The sequence below is a fragment of the Colossoma macropomum genome, unplaced genomic scaffold (genome assembly GCF_904425465.1).
Source record: "Colossoma macropomum unplaced genomic scaffold, Colossoma_macropomum, whole genome shotgun sequence".
Lineage (NCBI taxonomy): Eukaryota > Metazoa > Chordata > Actinopteri > Characiformes > Serrasalmidae > Colossoma > Colossoma macropomum.
In genome coordinates, this window is record NW_023494787.1 from 43055129 (window position 1) to 43073647 (window position 18519).

General features: G+C 38.7%; 1 protein-coding gene across 2 annotated transcripts in view; it reads left to right on the forward strand.

Moving 5' to 3' along the window:
• Positions 1–188: 188 nt before the first annotated feature.
• Positions 189–18519, forward strand: part of lmx1al (LIM homeobox transcription factor 1, alpha-like) — a 28948-nt gene continuing 10617 nt past the window's right edge. For both annotated transcript variants that reach the window (XM_036565738.1, XM_036565739.1), the window contains exons 1-3: positions 189–1029; positions 4011–4096; positions 4883–5066. In XM_036565738.1, coding sequence (XP_036421631.1) covers positions 986–1029; positions 4011–4096; positions 4883–5066 — 314 coding nt within the window. In that variant the 5' untranslated portion in view covers positions 189–985. The remainder of the gene's footprint in view (positions 1030–4010; positions 4097–4882; positions 5067–18519) is intronic.

Here is an 18519-nt window from a genome sequence, read left to right on the forward strand (position 1 = left end):
CTGTTGGTGCAATGTCAAGGGGTCCAAGCACTAAAAGAGGGCTGGTTTATTTAGCCATCATGCGGCTAATGAAGTCTACACTGACATTCTTATAGCAATAACCACAGCTCCTACAGAGCAGGTCAAGGTGTTTTAAGTTAGGGTTGCTGAAATTTTAACTGGTACTTGCCTCCAGAAGTGGCCAGGATTTGTCAAGGAAGGCGATTCGAATGCAGAATTAGAAAACATTTACATAAAACGTAAAATAAAAATACAAACACCTAAAACAAGCACTTATTGGCCTTTACTATTCTTAAATTGTTTCAAAGTTCAGTTCTTTTGTTATTATTTTTCAATTGTTAAGTTAATAGTTCAGAAATTGGGGGTGACACAGCCCCCTAAACCACTGTACATCCTGCATCCTTGGAGCTGGCAAATTCTATCTATGCTTATATCTTATACTTGCATTCTCTAGTTATTAAGGCTCAACTATTATTTAAAAAATATCCTACATGAACTGTGAGAAACAAAAATATTGGGAAAACAAGATGAAATGTGTTATTTTAATGATGAGCTTAAGACTAAATTATAAATATGGAATTCACAATTGAAGCTGTAATCACAAACAGACAAATATATTAAATCTAATTTAATGCGTGTGGCCGGTTCAAGGTCATGGCCAGCTATTGGTCAGTTCACAAAGAGATACATAAGACATTTTGTCTGTTTGGATCAGAGACCACTCAGTATAAAAAGGAGAGAGAAAGAGAGGAGAGAATAAGATTGAAGGAGAGGACCACATTTCTGCCTTCTCTCTCCCCCTCCTCCTCCGCCCTCCTCTTTTCCCCTCCCTCTCTGGCTTTGTGTGTCTGCCTTTCAGTCTTGCTCTTCAGTCAGCTCAGCTTCTCCCAGCCCGGTCATATCTCCACTGGACTTTACAGCAAAGTGGGCGATGTTTCGGTGGTCCTGTGTCCAGTCTGGGATTTAATAACTCTGAAGGTTTTTCATGTTACCTACAGAAATCTCAGGAGGCTTGTGTTTCACCGTGAGGTAAGTGCCATTCTTTTCGTCACATGGACAGGTACGCAGTGCACTTGAACTGATTTTCATACATTTTATGTCCAAAAGTATCCAGACAGTCTTTCTATGTAGTGAATTCAGCTACTTTCAGGTGCACACATTGCTGATACAGGTGCTCAACTGCACACAACTCAGCTCCATAAAGGTGCACCAATAGAATGGGACACTCTGGAGCAGCCTAAGGTCACCAATGCTGTCAGCTAGAGGGGTATGAAGCCCCCCATATAAAGCACTGGACTGTGGAGCAGTGGAACGCATTCCATTGGGTGATGGAGCTCCATCCAATATCTCTGGGATGAGTTGGGGTGATATAGAACTGACCATACATCATCATTAGCTGACCTCACTAATGCTCTTGTGGCTTAATGCAGTCAAATCCTCACAGCAATGTTCCAACATCTAGTGTAAAGCCTTTCCAGAGGAGTAGAGGCTGTTACTGCAGCAAAAGGGGGGTAAACCCCCAATTAATATCCTTCATTTCAGAAGTAAGTGTCTACAAACTTTTGGACGTTGCTTTTCAAATGGCAGTTTATGTGGCTGTTTATTGATTCAGCATTGAATCAGAAAATCTAAGCCTATTTTTCTGAGCCTGTCCTTAAAATGCTGACTGAAATGTGCTTATAACAATTCAGAGCTGCTGTTTAAATCAGTCTGCAATCCGTGGAGATAAAAAGTCAAGTCGCTTTGATCAAAAATGAGATGAATTCAGTCACTTCCAGTCACAAAGAAACTGATGACGGCAAGACATCGTTTATTGCATATTGAGACACCAAAAACAAATAAAAATGTGTCGCTAATTTTGTACGTATCTTACTTTTTTACACTCAGCCTTTATAAAATCAAATAACTGATCTAACAGAAAGAAAACGGAGGAGTCACGCCTCTTAATCACCTCTGCCTCCAATTTGATCATTTACTGCCCACCCGCAGAAAGTCCGCCCATGAGGATTAAAGCCTTTTTACACGCTTTTTAAGACAAGCGATGATTATTAATTTTATAATCATATTTCGCCAAACTGAAGCGGCTCTAATGTGTACAGATCATCTTTCCCTTCTCAGCCACTCAGATCAGAAAACAAGAATCTGTAAGACACTAATTTACACACAGATACTAAACCATGAACAAGTTAAAGTGCTTACAGTTCAGCAGATTTAGCTTCTCTATTACAGCCGGAGCGCTTCAGCATCCGCGCACGAGCAGGATTAAACACTAATAATAATAATAATAATAATAATAATAATAATAATAATAATAATAATAAATGTATATTATAAAGTTGGATATGCACGTCTTAGAAAATACTTTTAAAATAAATTTACTTTACTAGATTATGTGACTGTAGATTACCAGATCGGGAAACCGGGAAATAAATCTTACAATCCGCCTAATAAACGAAATGAATACTAAAAAACTGCATTTTAATTTTAAGATTTTAATACACGACAAAAAATTAGGATAATAATAATAATAATAATAATAATAATAATAATAACACATTGGTTTCTGTGTAAACGCATTATTATAAAGAAGGTTTGGCTCCATTTATCGTATCCAAATAAAGCTCATACTAAACAGCACGTATCATGTGTATAATATCATATACATGAAGCACTTAAAAAGACAGGTTTTTTTTATTTTTTTACTTCTGTATTTTCTTTATAGATTTGTTTATTAATTGAACAGATGCTGGAGTGATTTTAAATTTAAAATGTATAAATATGTAATTGCAATATTCCATGTTATTTTGTGTTTTTATGGTCTTACACACATAATGTGGATGATCTTTTTCAATAAGTTTTGAATATATTATTATTAAATATTTTATATTAATATCATTCTTTTTTAACATTTATTTCTAATACAATTACAATTCTAATAGTATACTCTCACAGACAGTGGGTCGATACACTGTAAGAAAAGAATTAAAATGTTTGTATTTATTATTATGATTATTATTATGATTATTATTATTATTATTATTATTATTATTATTATTATTACCTAGCAGCGGTAAATTGTAAGGTAATAATCCTTTAGGATCTTTTGATGGGATCTTTTTCCGTCATCTGTTGAGCAGCTGGTTTAAGTTCATCATAAAAGCTTTAAAAACAGATAAACAGCAGCCGTCAGTAAGAGACGTCAGACGTCTTTAAAATAAACAGCCAGCCTGTGTTCGCTTAGCGTTCGCTAATAGTTCACTTTATGTATTTTTTCCACCTATTTTCCGACAAGTCTCGTCTCCTGCGCTTGGATTGGCTAGCGCTGCACAGTTATGACGCCCTAGCGAATCTTCGCTGAGACAATAGGACACTACCAACCAATCACAGCGCAGGACGCGGAGCTTGTCGGAAAACGGGTGGGAAAAAAAGCACTAAACAGCGGTGGAATTCTTAAGTCAACTGGTTAATGCGCGCGTGAAAGTGGGCTGCTTTAACTACGCCGCGCTCAGTCGCGGTGGTAACTGGCTCAGATCAGATTTTCAAATTTTCAAATTCTAACGGTTTTTGCTCGCGCAGTAACGGCCGCAGGCTGAGAGGCTAAACTTACACTCAGTTTACACTCGAATATCCTACACATAAACACAAAATTATGTTTAAATATATACAAATTAAATTATATTTACATATTTAGGGCGAAATGTTCAAACGTACAGAGTTAAAGGTTACAGTTACAAGTGTGAAATGTCTGGTGTAAAAGTCGACGAGGGTTTTACCCCCGTTTTTGTCACGAAGCCGACTAACTCCAGTGAAAAGGATTTTGGAAATGTAAGTATATATTTATACTCAGACGTCTCTGTGTACATCGGGTCCCATTTTAAATGTTTGTTTAAGGCCTGTGGGTCGATTAATCAGGCATAACGTTAATCGGTCTCACTCTTAAACACGTTTTATGTTCGTTTAGTTCCACTGAGAGCTGCTTTATTGAATGTGCTCTGTTGTGTTTTATTCAGCCAGCGCTCAGAGAGAGGCAGGAACGGTATGAAAACAGAGGAAAACCAGTCATGTCTTCAACAGGCTCCATCCACCACACCTTTCGGTGAGAATATGACCTTTTTTTCAGACACACTTTTCAGACTGGAAATGTTGTATATTCATATAATCCAGATGAATCCTTATTCTCGTAATTACACACAGCTAGTGTAGACTAGGCTTAGTTTGACTGTCATCATTCAGAGGTGAAACTGCGTGATGCAGATATAGATAAACATTTCAAAATGTCCTGTCAGCTCTGAAGAGCAGATTTTGACATTGCTTCGTTTTTGCTGACTAACATCATGATGAGCTCTTGTAAGAGCAGAGAAAAAGTGGACTAACCTTCAGAGAAGCAAAATGGCCCTATTTTGTTATTTAAAAAAGAACTACAAAATTATTCATAGATGTATACATACTTACATCTATGTATCTACATATTTATATACACACACACATACACACACACATGAGGGTTCTTCTATTGTAACAACGTCAATAAGAACCCTTTTTGCTGTTATGTAGAACCCTTTTTAAAAAGGTTCCATGTAGAACCATATACAACACATTCTCCATCAATCTGAAGAACCACTTCACTATGCAAAGAACTCTTTAAACATGGAGACAGTTCTCTGAGTGTTTATGGAGCCACTGTCTATATATATATATATATATATATATATATATACATATATATATACACACACACACACATATATGTGTGTGTACATGCATACATGGGTACATGGGACTACTTACCATACTATAGTTACTTACATCTATATAATACATACAGAATGTATGTATGGCCCATGTCCTAACAAAACCGGTGTGCATATGTGTGTTTCCTCAGAGCATGTGGGCGGAGGTGAGGTGTGCGCAGGCTGCGAGTCACCCATCGCTGACCGATTCCTCTTGCGTGTAAATGACCAGTCCTGGCATGAGACCTGTGTGAAGTGCGCCGTGTGCCTGAGCACACTCAGCGGGACGTGCTACTGCCGAGACCGCCTGCTCTACTGCAAGCATGACTATGAGAAGTAAGGCTGGACGTCCCAGGACGTCTTATATGCATCACAACTTCAGGGCCTCTCTGCACACGTCCAAACCTCTGCTGAAATTATTCAGATCAGTCGTTAATACCTGCAGTTATAAGACACACATTACTAGTGACTACAGTGCTTCAGTGTTGTGGAGATTCGCCATATCAGTGTGTCTCTGGATGATCGCTTATGGAATTTGAAGTTCAGAGAGATGGAGTGGTAAGATGCAACAGGGCTAGGCTACTATGAAATGCAAACATGTATTCCAGGGGTGTCAACTTCTGGTCCTGGAGGGTCAGAGTCCAGCACAGTTTGGTGACTTTCCTTGCTCATACACAGCTACTAAGCCTGGTAACTAACTGTGGAGTTAAGTAGCAGTGTTTCACAAAAACCTAGCACTGGCAGAGTGGTATCTATAGTGCGTGCTAAAACAACATTTGTTATGGGAAAGCTTCCTAGCTATAGGTATACCGCTGGTTAATGTTAACAAGTACATTTACATTAATGGCATTTGGCAGATGCTCTTATCCAGTGCGACTTACAGTTTTATCATTTTACAGAGGTAGGTAGTGTTAGCAGTCTTGCCCAAGGACTCTTATTGGTATTGTGTAGGGTGCTTGCCTAGGCAGGGGACTGAACACCACTGTTACACTGTATAGTATACATTGGCTGTGAGATAACAAGCTGAAGTAGGAGGCTTAGGAGGCAGAGTTCGATAGCCTTTTCTAGTGTTCCACCCCTTTCCTTCCGCAAACATTTGTTTCATGCTGTTGTTAAGCGCTTTTTACTGTCAAGGGAGAACTGGTTTCTCTTCATTTTTTAAGATTTGACTGTCTGCGCTCCTCCACAGGATTCCGTGGCAACCACCTGTCATGATGAATACTCTGCAAAAAGTGATGCACCAAATTAGCTTGATTCAAAATATGTACATATTTCCACATGAATAAAATATTTTACTTCAACACAATTTGATCTTTCATTTTATTTACTACTGGTAATATTTGTGTTGATGCAATATATTTTATTCATATGGAAATGATGCACACATTTGAATCAAGTACAGTACTGTGCAAAAATCAGAGACCACTATGCGTTTATTTCATTTCCAGTAAATCCACTTCCAGAAGGATAAGTGAAAAAACAGGAGTTTAAAAAATGATATAGAGAAAATGGGACATGTAACAGCCGTGCAAGACCTGGTAGACCACCAAAACTCTCCCAATCAGAGGAAATCAAGCTCCACTCTTGTTTCAGATCTGAAAAAATCCACAGATGTTTTTGTCCATCCTTTCACTGTGAGAAAACAACTCAACACTACGGATCTGAAAGGGTGTGTAGCTGTTAAGAAGCCCTTACTGAGAAAAGGAAACAGACAAAAAAGAAAAAAATTTGCAAATCAAATAAGAAACTGCAGGTGTTCTCAGAACAATGGACTGTCCAACCCAGAGTCCAGACCTCAACATCACTTTATGTGTTTGAGTTACTTGGATCATGAGAAGCAGAAAATACAACCAATTTCTAAGACTGAATTGGAGGTGTGGAAAAATATGCCTGCAGATTTCTTTGAGAAATTAAAGCAAGACTCTTGAAAAGAATGAAAGCTGTAATGAAGCTAAAGCATGGACACACTAAATATTGACAAATATTATATAATATTTAATTATGGAGGCCTCTGTGTAAATTTCTGTTAAATATACATTTTCTGCTTTTTTCCTGACATTGAAAAATGAAAACCCATACTTAATGACCATCTTGACTGGAAATTAAATGAAGAGAGGTCTCTGACTTTTACACACTACTGCAAATTCAGTGCATTTCTTTTTTCATTCAACAGTTAGAGTCAGCCTATTTGTTTGTACCAAGATCCAAGATCAGCTTTAAGAGGCATCTAGCTTGTATTTTTCCACTTTGTCACAATGCAAAATTTTGGCCACATTCTGTTGTATGCAAACTCCGCCCCTGGCTGAGTTGAATTAGATGTGTTTGAGCAGGGAAATCTATGTGGATGAGCTGGACAGCCCTAATCCAGAGGAACCCTGCTTACATATATCAGTTGCTTACTGGTTGGTTCTGGTCCTAATCGGGGGGAGACTGGGCAGGTACGTGAACCAGCAGTGAAATCAGCAGGGTTCAGACAGCTGAAGGACGATGTCGCGGGCTGTTATCGCTGTTGTGAAATGTGTCAGACGCCGTCAGGCAGCAGCAGCACTCCTTTCACCACTGACACCAGGAGCTGCAGGCTGAAGGAGAAGGGAGACGGGAGGAGAGAAACAGAAAGGGGGAGTGGAAATTAGAAAGGGAGGATGGTAAAATACTCTTTCTTATGCTCTGTTTGAAAATGTTCATACATTTCGCACATCCTGAGGTCCACAGTAATGTCTGGGCCCAGCAAATTTTACCATTGGAGTGTGGTGGATTAGATGGTGACTGGGTGCGGTAATGTCTTAACATGCCTGCACACTACGCAATGGACAGACACTGTCAATGTGCAGTACAGTGCAAAAGTCAGAGACCCATTCATTTATTTAATTTCCAGTCAAAATGACTATTAAGTAGGAGGTATTACGTAGGAGATCAGATTTACTATGTATATAAATAGAAAATAGAAAAAAACCACACACATTTTCTAAACTGCCTATCCATCTGGGTCATGGGGAAGTAGAAAACAAATATAAAATAATCCACTTGCTTGAGAAAGGGAAAAGTCAAAGGGAAATAAATAAAAAAAACAAGAGTTAGGAGAAAATGGGTCTCCTAACAACCTTGCAAGACCTGGCAGACCAGCAAAACTGACATCTTCAGATAAACAGTACTCAAAGCCTTCATTTTTGAGAGAGAGGAGAAAATCAAGCTCCACTCTTGCTCCCCCTCCTTGAACTGTAAGAAGACAGCACAATGCTATGGGTCTGAAAGGTTGTGTTGCTGTCCAGAAGCCTTTACTAAGAAAAAGAAAACAGACACAAAATAATTTGCAAATCAAACAAAAAAGCTACTGGTGTTCTCAGAACAATGGACTGGCCGCCCCAGAATCCACACCTCAACATCACTGAATGTTTTTGGGATTACTTGGATTGTGAGAAGCAGAAAATACAACCAACTTCTAAGACTGAACTTTGGAAAAATATCTCTGCAGATTTCAATGAGGAACTGAAAGCAAGTCTCCTGAAAAGAATGCAAGCTGTAATAAATTCAAAGAGTGGACACACTAAATATTGAACATTTTCATATTATGTGCATTTTTTGAGACTTCCATGTAATTTTCTATTAAATATGTGTTTCCTGCTTTATTTCCTGATATTGAAAAATAACTTAATGGCTATTTTGACTGGAAATGAATTACATGAAATGGTGGCCTCCAACTTTTGCGCAAAGCTTTACATGTGTACAGTTTTAATCCTTCTTCTTGCTTGCAAGAAAATACGACAGGTTTATAAATTTGCTCCAGATAATTTAACTGTCCTTTTGCAGGCTCTGTTCTACATTTTTGCAAGATCTGAATTTTACCTGCTCTACCTACTGATCATTTGACTATGTCATAATCATGGGCAGAAGGCTGAAACGGTTAAGGAATGTTTCAGTGATGCTGAGCTGCCAGTGTTAATTTGAGTTTTTGGTGTGAATGCTTCTTCTTTATTCCAGTGAAGTGCTTGTGCATCCTAGGTCCTCTGTAGGTATTCAGTGAGTATTTTATGTTTTCTGCTCTGAAGAAGAAATGCTGCTTTGGTGATGCAGTCAGTTCAACCTGCACAGATTTTGCTGATATTTAGTTGAAGATTTGCCTAAAGCCGCTTATTTTGGGTAACTGGAGTGACTTGGGGTTAACTGTCCAGCTTAACTTGAGTCTTTGAGCCATAGCCAAGTTCTGTAAATGCAGGTTGAACTGATGGATCTGAAAGTCTGTTTTAGCAGCAACAAATGTACAATGTTGTTTGGAACTTGAGAAGCCAGACTGCTAATTTAACTTTTTAATGTGCTACTCAACAAAAACATGGCATTTAAGGAACTGCTGGTCAGTGTCGTGCTGTATTAAACAAAAGAGATTTGTTTTTCTTACACTGAAAAATGAATAACTAGTATTTATCGGCCATTTTGAGTGAAAATTGAACAGAGGAAATGGTGGTCCCTGACAGTACTGTATGCATTATGAAGTGTCAGGTTATGATCTAATAGGTAACAAAGGGAAACCTGGCATAACAGGTAGCAGGTCAGTACCTGTTTTGACATGAATGGCTGTGTGTGTGCTCGTGTGTGTTTAGCTCTTTTAGCTTATGAACATTTTGATATTACGTGCTTTAATTAAGTATAAATTTCGAAAATCTGTGGAATTCCTCTTACAGTTTCCAAGTATTTTCAACCCATGACTAAATGGTTTGAAGAAAACTGTTGAATAACTTCTAACAATGTGATGTTATTAATCTGGTGTCTATATTTTACTCCAAAAGACTTGTTGTTGTCACGGCGACAACATGACAGCACAGATAGAGAATACAAATCTCACTGTGGCCAGCTTAGCATACACTAGATTTCAGACAGTTATATCCAACAGTATACCAGTGTGGATGGAACGTCTGAGGACCAGACTAGGTTAGGATCAGCACTGCAGCATTTAGATAGAACGAGAACATGGAACATGAACATGAAAATGCACATTAAAAATACAAACTTTTTATTACTTTGTATTTGGGGTTCAGTTTAAGTTGAGTATGATGTATCTGTGGAGCAGGCTTGGCACACTCCTGTCCTGATGACCTTGAGTGGATGAGCAACAATGACTTCTTGTGTTCCCTGCTGTCTGTCCATCGGCACCCGGCACCACTCAACCCAACCCCTCCCCCACCCCCACAACCTACAGCAGGTGTGTGCTCCATTTAAAGGCTGCCAAGAAATCTCTGATAAAAAGAGAAACAGAGTTTGAGCACAGGGGTTTTTATGTTTAGCCCTATTTTGATCCACAAGCCTGTTTCACTTTGAATTTGGATTGCGAATATGACTTTTATTTAGAATATCTGATATGGGTCAGCATGGATATTGGTTGGTAATAATAATGTTCAAGGACAAAGGTTTATACAGGTGTCCAAGTACAAAGACTAGGTTATACGTTATACAGTAGTTTTTTTTCTTGCTCTGCTGCTTCTGTATCATATAGCCAGTTAGCACAGAAAATAAGTTCATGCTTTATTTTACAAAAAAAAGAAAAACAACAGTAAACCAGTAGGACCTGCCCCGTTTCTGTTGTTTTGCGAGCACAGGATATTATTGTCTGTGTTAAATAATGCGGATGCACAATGACATCAGAATCATTTCAGTATCACCAGAAAATTGCTTAAAACAATTATTGGTATCAGACTCATGTTTAGATGGGACTTTTCTGGACTGTGGAAGAGCAGAACTTTAGGTGGTGCTGGGCTACTGGTGGTCCTGAAATATGACCATTTTTTAATTTTACTGCATTTGTAAGCCAACAGAATATTTTTTTATATTTCTCTATAAGGCCAATCCAGACAGGCGTCCCAATTTTCATATCGGTGCATCCTTAGTAATTAACGATATGCTATAGTCTCTGCAGACAGACATTAGACTGAAAAACTATATTCCTTTAATGTCCAGTTGCTTACTTCCTTCTGCTATGCATTATTTTTTCTCAGCCTCCTCACATCCTCCTTATTGAGCATTTTTTCCTTTGCAAGTGTTGCAGAAAGTGTGGCAGCACCCACATGCATTCGGCACATACTCTCCCACCCTGATACGGACCAGCAGAGTAGCAGAGTCATAAAAACATACTCCATCTTCGTCGTGCTTCTTCTCTGTATGCAGCAGGCAGCCAGTCAGATGGCCCTGCCTGCAGCAGCCAGTCCCACACCAATAAAGGGATGCAGCCCCAGGGCACGGCGCCTGGGACCCAGGCACAAAATGAGTCTAGCAAGGGGCTCCCTCCACAGCCCACAGCACCAGCGTCCACCATGCAGGGAGCAGATATTTAGGATGTTCTGAGTTTAATAGATCATTCTGCAGGTCGGGAGACACCGCAGATCGGCCCTCACTTCTGGAGCTGCGGACTCTCTAGCTGGAGAAATAGCACCATATTTGTGTCTTTCGTGTAGCTCATCAAAATGAGGCCTACAAGATAGGTGGCAATTATATTTCAGTGATATTCTAATCCATTCCATTTGATTATACTGCTGTTGTAAGTAGGCAGTAATTGTTAGCCCAAATCAAGTATTTGGGCTATGTTCAAACATCAAAATGCATGGACATGATATGAAATGGTTCATTGTAGAAAAACGTGCCAAGTTGGATTTTTGTGCCCTGCATGTATATTTAAAAAAATACATTTTAGGATTGAGTATTACCTTAAAGTGATCATAAAACAATGTATCAGGCATCAAACAGTGTATTCTTAACCATTTCATGTAATGGGAGCTTTTAGAGGCATTAAATGCGCTGGATGTCTGGTCCCTATCACCACCACTGTGAACAATTCTCAACAACTCAACTAGGTTCTCAAGAATGGCGGATTTCACATCAAACCATTCTGAATGACTTTGTTTACACCTGATGCATCGATCTATAGGTGCTTAACTGCATCAATTCTGGAATGATAGAACTGATTGTAAGTGGTTATAATAAAACTCAATAGAATTCAAGAATTCAGGTATTCATAGTATTCATAGTGTTCATTTTTTTGGCCAGAATAAAAATCTCAATTTTTAAACTGAAAAACAAAACAGCAAAAAAGCATACACTTCGTGTTTTGTTTTTATTATCTATTTTTCAATAATGTGTAATGATTTTTCCAGTCACATTTTAAACAGTTGTATTTTGGAAGGGAATTCCAGTAATTTTCTAAAATTTCTGCCTCATTCAATCACTGAGATGTAGACAAAGTCATTCAGAGTGTTTTGATGTGGAGAAACCTACAGACTCAGATCTCTTTACAGCAGGGAAACTAGGGTTACAATGTCTATGATGTTAATGTAGCCATTTTATTTACTATCCAAAAGCAACAGTGTCTTGTAATGGTAAAATAGTAATAAATCTGAAAAATAAGCTGTTTGGGTACTACATTACCTCAAAATGCCCTACATGTACCCCATTTTAGGCCAAAAGATCATTTTAAAAACTATCATAAAACAATGTCTCAGGCATCAAGCAGCATATTCATAACCATTTCATGCCATAACTTCCTGTTAGGGAGCTTTTACAGTCATTAAACTCTTCAGATGCAGTGAACAATTCTGACTTAATCAGTTTCTCAAGAACTGCAGAATAACTTTGTTTACATCTTAATGATTGATTTATACAAACATCTTGACTTATTGGTAGAATTTCTCTTCACAAATAATTCTAAATTAAACCAAAATAATCAAATTGAAATTTATTTTGACTGAATTATTTCCTATAGAATGTACTGAATTAAAAAAACGCCTTTACAAAGAGGTCCCTAGGAAGGTTCTGCGAAGAAGTCCCATAGAACCTTGATGAGATGTGCAGAGTGAACAACCTATTTAAAGTTTCTATACCAATTAAAGTTTTTCCTATAAATTGTACTTCCAAAAATCATTTAAGAGTCTTTATTTTTAACAATGTAGTGCCTCAGTAATCCAGTTTTCCAGCGTAAGGGGACCTAGGATAAGCAGGTTTTTTCACATCTTTCTCTCTCTTGCACATATGCACCATTTAGTTCGTCTTTCTCTCTCTAGTGCTTCCCTCCATTACCTCGTTCATCACTGTCTGGTTTCTAATAATATTTCTCTGTACCAAACCTCATTGCCCGCTTGTCGAGATTGATAGCAGTGATGACACCAATCAGTTTATCCCTCCGTTTATCGCCCGTTTTCTCTTAATCATCTCCCCGCTCGGTGGCTTTGCGTCTGGTGGAGGCGGGAGGGGGGCTGCCATGATTATGGGAACAATGCTAATTAGGCTCTCAGACATGTCCTCGCTGTGCTGAGGATAGAGAGGATAGAAGGCTGGCTGTTACTGAACAGCTTCTCGCGTTAATGGACACTAGCAGCATTTGGCGATCAGTGCAAACTTTGATCTCAGTGTGTAATGTTCAGGCTGCTGTAGTCGTGCACGAATGGGCTAAAAAAACGCCACTTATGTGGATTTATATCAGATTCTAGTCTGGTGTGGGCTGGTGAGCCCATAGACAATGAGACAATAAGGGCACCCTAGTGGGTTGTTAAGAGTTCAGAGGTGAGCTTCCCAAAGGAATCATATTCGTGAGATCATAAAGTGTTAGAGAGAGTAGCGCTTTAAGTTAAGAATATCTCAAGCAATCCCAATTCTGTTCAAATGGGGGATGCACTCCTGTTTTTTAACCAGAACTGCACCTGTGCTGTCTTTTTCAGCAGCAAGAGAAGGGAGATGTTTTAAATTGTCGCTCTCATAACACAACATCACACATTTTTTTTCCCTTTTAATAGGTTTTTACACTGTTTGAAAACACCAGCTGGTCTTGTGTGACATTTCATGATGAATGAGACAAAATAAATTGAATTATATGAATATATGAATTCTGTTTGATGTTACATATGAAACATGTTAATAGTGTCTTCTAAAATATTACAGTTTTAGAGAGATTTTCTAACAAGATGCAGAACAGACACAGAACCCTGTTTTGGAGAAGGGAGATTTTTTAAATCATTCCTGTCATAACAGAATTTGGCACATGAAATTTGATGTAGAAAACGCTATTGATGTGAATGATAGTAAGATGGCAAGCAAAACATTAAAGAACCCATATCATGGAAAACCGAATTTCAAAAATCAGCTATGTTGTATTTGCATTTATCACTTTAAAGTTGGAAAGTGGTCATGTAAAAATGAATTTACGATTGGGTTTGGTACATAAAACCTCACAAACATCATAAAATCTCAGAGGAAAAAGTAGAATATGTTTAAATTGTTTGTAATTAACTTCTATCTGGCAAAGACAGCTACAGACTGTTCAAGTCACTAAAAGCAAGTGCATTCCACACGCTGCATTCAGTTTACACAGATACACAAGTAAAGAAACAGCATACTGTATATTTTACTTATTTACTGTATATAAACTTTACACACTTCATTGGCCCTTTTAATGAACAAAGTGTACTACAATTTTGTGACACACTTTTAATTGTGGTGGTCTCATCTGATAGTATTTCTCTTACCCTTTCTTTAAGTAAGATACGTGTGTAAAGACAGAAGACCATGAATAACGCTCCGGTAGCAGCCTCAAAAACTGTCGTAATGTAGGCCGCTTTTCTCAGCTGTGTTCAATTGATCCTTCTGATTGGAACAGCCTTCGATGATGTGGTGGTCTAGAAATGCATCCCACCTACACCACAGCCTGTTCCAGTTCCATTCTGATTGACGTTCATGCAGCAGGTTTAATCAATACAACAGAAAACACTCTTTTGCACGTTGCCTGTTCTGCATGCCATGACTGAGCCTTGCATAGAGGACTATGGTCACTGTTTGTAAAGTTTGTGAAGTCATCGGCATAAAAACTTTATGTCTAGCAGGTTATCAAGTTATTCAAGGGTGTTGTTCAAAGCTTTTAGTAGTGTTTAAGCAAGATATCCTTGCATGTTTGCTGAAGTGCATATCAGTTTGTTGTGTGTGGATTTGTTTTGGTTGTAGCTGCATTTTGAGACTTGCCTGCCTCCTGAAATTGCACTAAAACAAGGTCCGTGACTGATTATTTTGCATGTCAGTCAAATGGCCCTTTCCTGTCAAAGTAGGCGGTTCTTGGCTATGTGAAAGGACGGACTGCACCAGACGTTTTGACGATACACTTGTGAGACAACAGATTCCGTTGTGTTTAGTTGTAGTAGTGAAGAACAGAAGCCTGAAGAAAGCAGGTCCTTTTAAGTTGTATTAACAAATGTCAATATTTTTTAATGAAACGCAAATATGCAGCAAAATGTGATACTGTTGTGACAAGAAAGTATTTGCTACTGACACAGATGCCTCTTTCCAGTAATCATTGTGAACGACACCACAGTGCAGTCTTGCCATTCACAGACATTCATACAGAATAACTTTAGAAGCTCTGGCATAAGCGTAAAGCAAGTTGCACTCGTTATCTATTCACAGCTTGCTGAAGAGAATAGCAGGCCGTGAAAAAGGAAGAGATAGAGGAATGAAAGAGAGTTCAGGGGGCAGCCTGCAGAGTAGATGGGTCGGGAGAGACTATGGAAGAGCAGAGAGGAAAAAGAGAGAGCGGAGGTGGCCATGCTGAGGCAGATGACTCTGAGGTGTCTCCTCCTGTGATATTGCCACTGTTTTTGCATAATGTGTGATGAGTTCTCATCATCTCGGCTCCCCCACAACAATTTCATTACAGGCGGCTAATAAATGTTTCATGGCAGAACAAGCTGCTCGCCTCTGCTTTATTAAATCTGAGATAATAAAAGGAGAAATCGAGAAAGGGAGGGGGCAGGCCAGAGAGAGGGAGAGAGATAGGGAGAACGCCATAGACATTCTCAAACAGTGCTGCTGTATCTTCTGTTTCTGGGGCAACGGGTTCCCCCCCTTCCTTTTTTTTCTGTCTCTCGCTCTGCCACAGAGACACAGGAAATGAGAATCTGGCTGACAGGATATTGCGTTCCGGTGGCTTGGGGATTAGCTGTTTTATCTAAACACACACATACACACACTCACACACAGACACAGGTTTACTCTCACTTCGTCCAGACACACCCCTCCACACGTTGTCACATTTAATCTATACACCTCTGAATATCCCACACGCTACATAAACAACCATGCAGAGGTGATTCAGCTTGTGTAAACTATGCACAGGTCACAGTATCAGTTATCAAATATTTCATGTCTACTGTTCAGCCGCAGTCCTACTGTCCACAGCGGTAGTTGTCATTTCAGGAAAACCTCCAGAATGTCCACTAATCAGGACAGCAAAGAAATATTTCACTGTTTTGACATAATTATAACAAAAGGGCAGTGTGTTTAGAGCACAGAGCGGACAGTGTAAAGAGAGGACATTCAAAGGTTTAACCCCTTTAACAGTTTAACAGTAGCCATAAAATGCAGTTTCTTTTGGAGGAGGTCTCTCAGTTGAACTATGTATGTTTTGTGTGTTTGAGAATGTTTAATGGACCCATATCCTACATTTTTCTTGTATTTTTCCCTGAAGTCCTCTTGTACCATTTGTATCACTTCATGTCACAGTCCTAGTTCACTTTTATGGATGATTTTCCAAGCTCTCTTTTTTGCCTCGTTCAAAAAGCAGTCCAGGGTGAAACACTGCTCACATCTTCACTGTGAATTGGTAGAGTTAAACTACTGTAGGCGGGTACATGTAAATGTACTGGCTGTCATGACATCACAAAAACACTGGATTCAAAACAAGCTGTTTTTGTAGCTTAGTTTCTGTATAAGGACAGTACAGACTGTGGAGTGAATAGTTTTGAAATTTTAACATTGTTACCATACTACTTTAAACTTTTATTTCAGAATGGCAAGGAAAATTTAGTTTTCCATGGTATGAGACCTTTTTTATTTTATTACATCAGTTGTACACAAATATTGGTATCAAGTAAGCTGCCCAATTTATGTTAGTCTTTGGGGAGAGGTGTGAATTGTTTTCACAAAAAGTAGTTCTCATACCTCTTTAATTCCTCATTGCTCGCTAGCAGCTCAACACAGTCACACTAACACTTTTTCACTAGATGTGAGAAATAATGATAACCAGCACATTCACATAGCACTGACCTGCTCATTTAAAGTTTACTGTGCATTGGTTATGGCTAACTGACTATATTTATGAGTGTTCTTTTTTGCTGTAGAGCTAGCAGTTTAAACCCGATTTTCTGCAGGAAGAATATAGATTAATAAAATATACAGTAGCAAACCATCAAGGACCCTTTATTGGCTCGATATCTTTTCATTATAAAACAAGATAAGCAATGCCTATCAATACTGCTTGTAAACGCTGTGTTCATGACTATGTGGGAAAGACTTCCAAGTTGGAAATATCCATTTGAACGGTCATCCAATTCCTGCTCTCAAAGGTGGAGCTTCTCAGGAGCTTCTCCGCGATGCAGTTCCATGACGTCATGTCAACATGGCTGCACTCATACAACAAGTAATGGTGTGTTTTAAGCTTTTTAGGCAGCATTTTGAGTTGATGCATGATATGTTATTTGTGTATGATATTGCTAAATACAGATGGATACTTGGATGATTGCAAGCTTAAGCCATTCTGTCCAAGATTTTTAATTAAACTGTGCACTCTCCTTTCATTATTGGTGCTATACGTAAATGGTGAAATGACATAACCTACATTTACCTTTAATATAAAGGAAGCACTAACCAAACAACTACTAAACTCCAATGTGAAAGCTTTTCAAAAGCTTTTTGTATGCCCACAGCAGCCAAATGAGTGCTAGACTGATGTGAGTGGACACAGCAAGTGCACAAGAAACACACAGCACTGAAAAAGTGATGCTTGATTTAAATACATACATCATTTCTACATGAAAACATTTGGAAACATTCCACATAGTACATAATTTCCACATTTAATGGGAGGTAATCTAATGAGATTTCGATCCAGGCAATTCTGGACTATTGATGTTGATTAATTCATCATGAAATGTTCACACAATTTAAAATATAAACTTAAAAAAATGACAAAAAGGTTTGTTTCCCACAGCTACAAAATTATGTTGATGTAATACAAGGTATTCATGTGGTGATGATGTTGAATCAAGTAAATTTAATGCATCAGTTTTACAGTGTGGCATACAGTTACATTCTCATGCAAGAGGAATAAATCCATCAAAAAGCCGTTATAGCCAGGTCTTCCTCATTGTTAGCACCCTTTACCGCTTCTCCAGTCTCATCTTCAGCACATATTCACCTAATTCGACCAAATAACGGTAGAAAAATGGTTTAGGTGTCAGCGATTATTTATAACAGCCATTTAAAGGGAGCACTTAATGGGCATTTATTCATAATGGCTCCGTTGAACTCGTATTTTTTCTGGAAAAAAATAGAATGTGTCAGTCCTGAACACATTCAGTCATCATCTCTGATCTCTTATTTGACTGTGAGTGGGCTCATATATACATTTATCACCTACCTGTTGGTGTTTGCATATTATCTTTGAGGATATTTGTGTTTCTGTGGGTCTGCGTGGGTGCGCTCGTGTGTATGTGTGTGTGTGTTAGGGGGTGTAGCAGGCGAGCGTTGTGGGGAATGCTGGGAGATTTTAATAACGCAGAAGCAGTGCAGTGAGATTTAATAAAAGGAGATGATGTGATTACTGAACCCTGGCTCTGAGCCACCTTGCTTCACAGCAATATCCGCTCACATACACACACTCACACACACACACCCACGCTCACACATGCACACACATATGTGCTCACACACACACACACACACACACGCACCATGCAATTATATTTACATGCATGATTTACGTATTGACTCC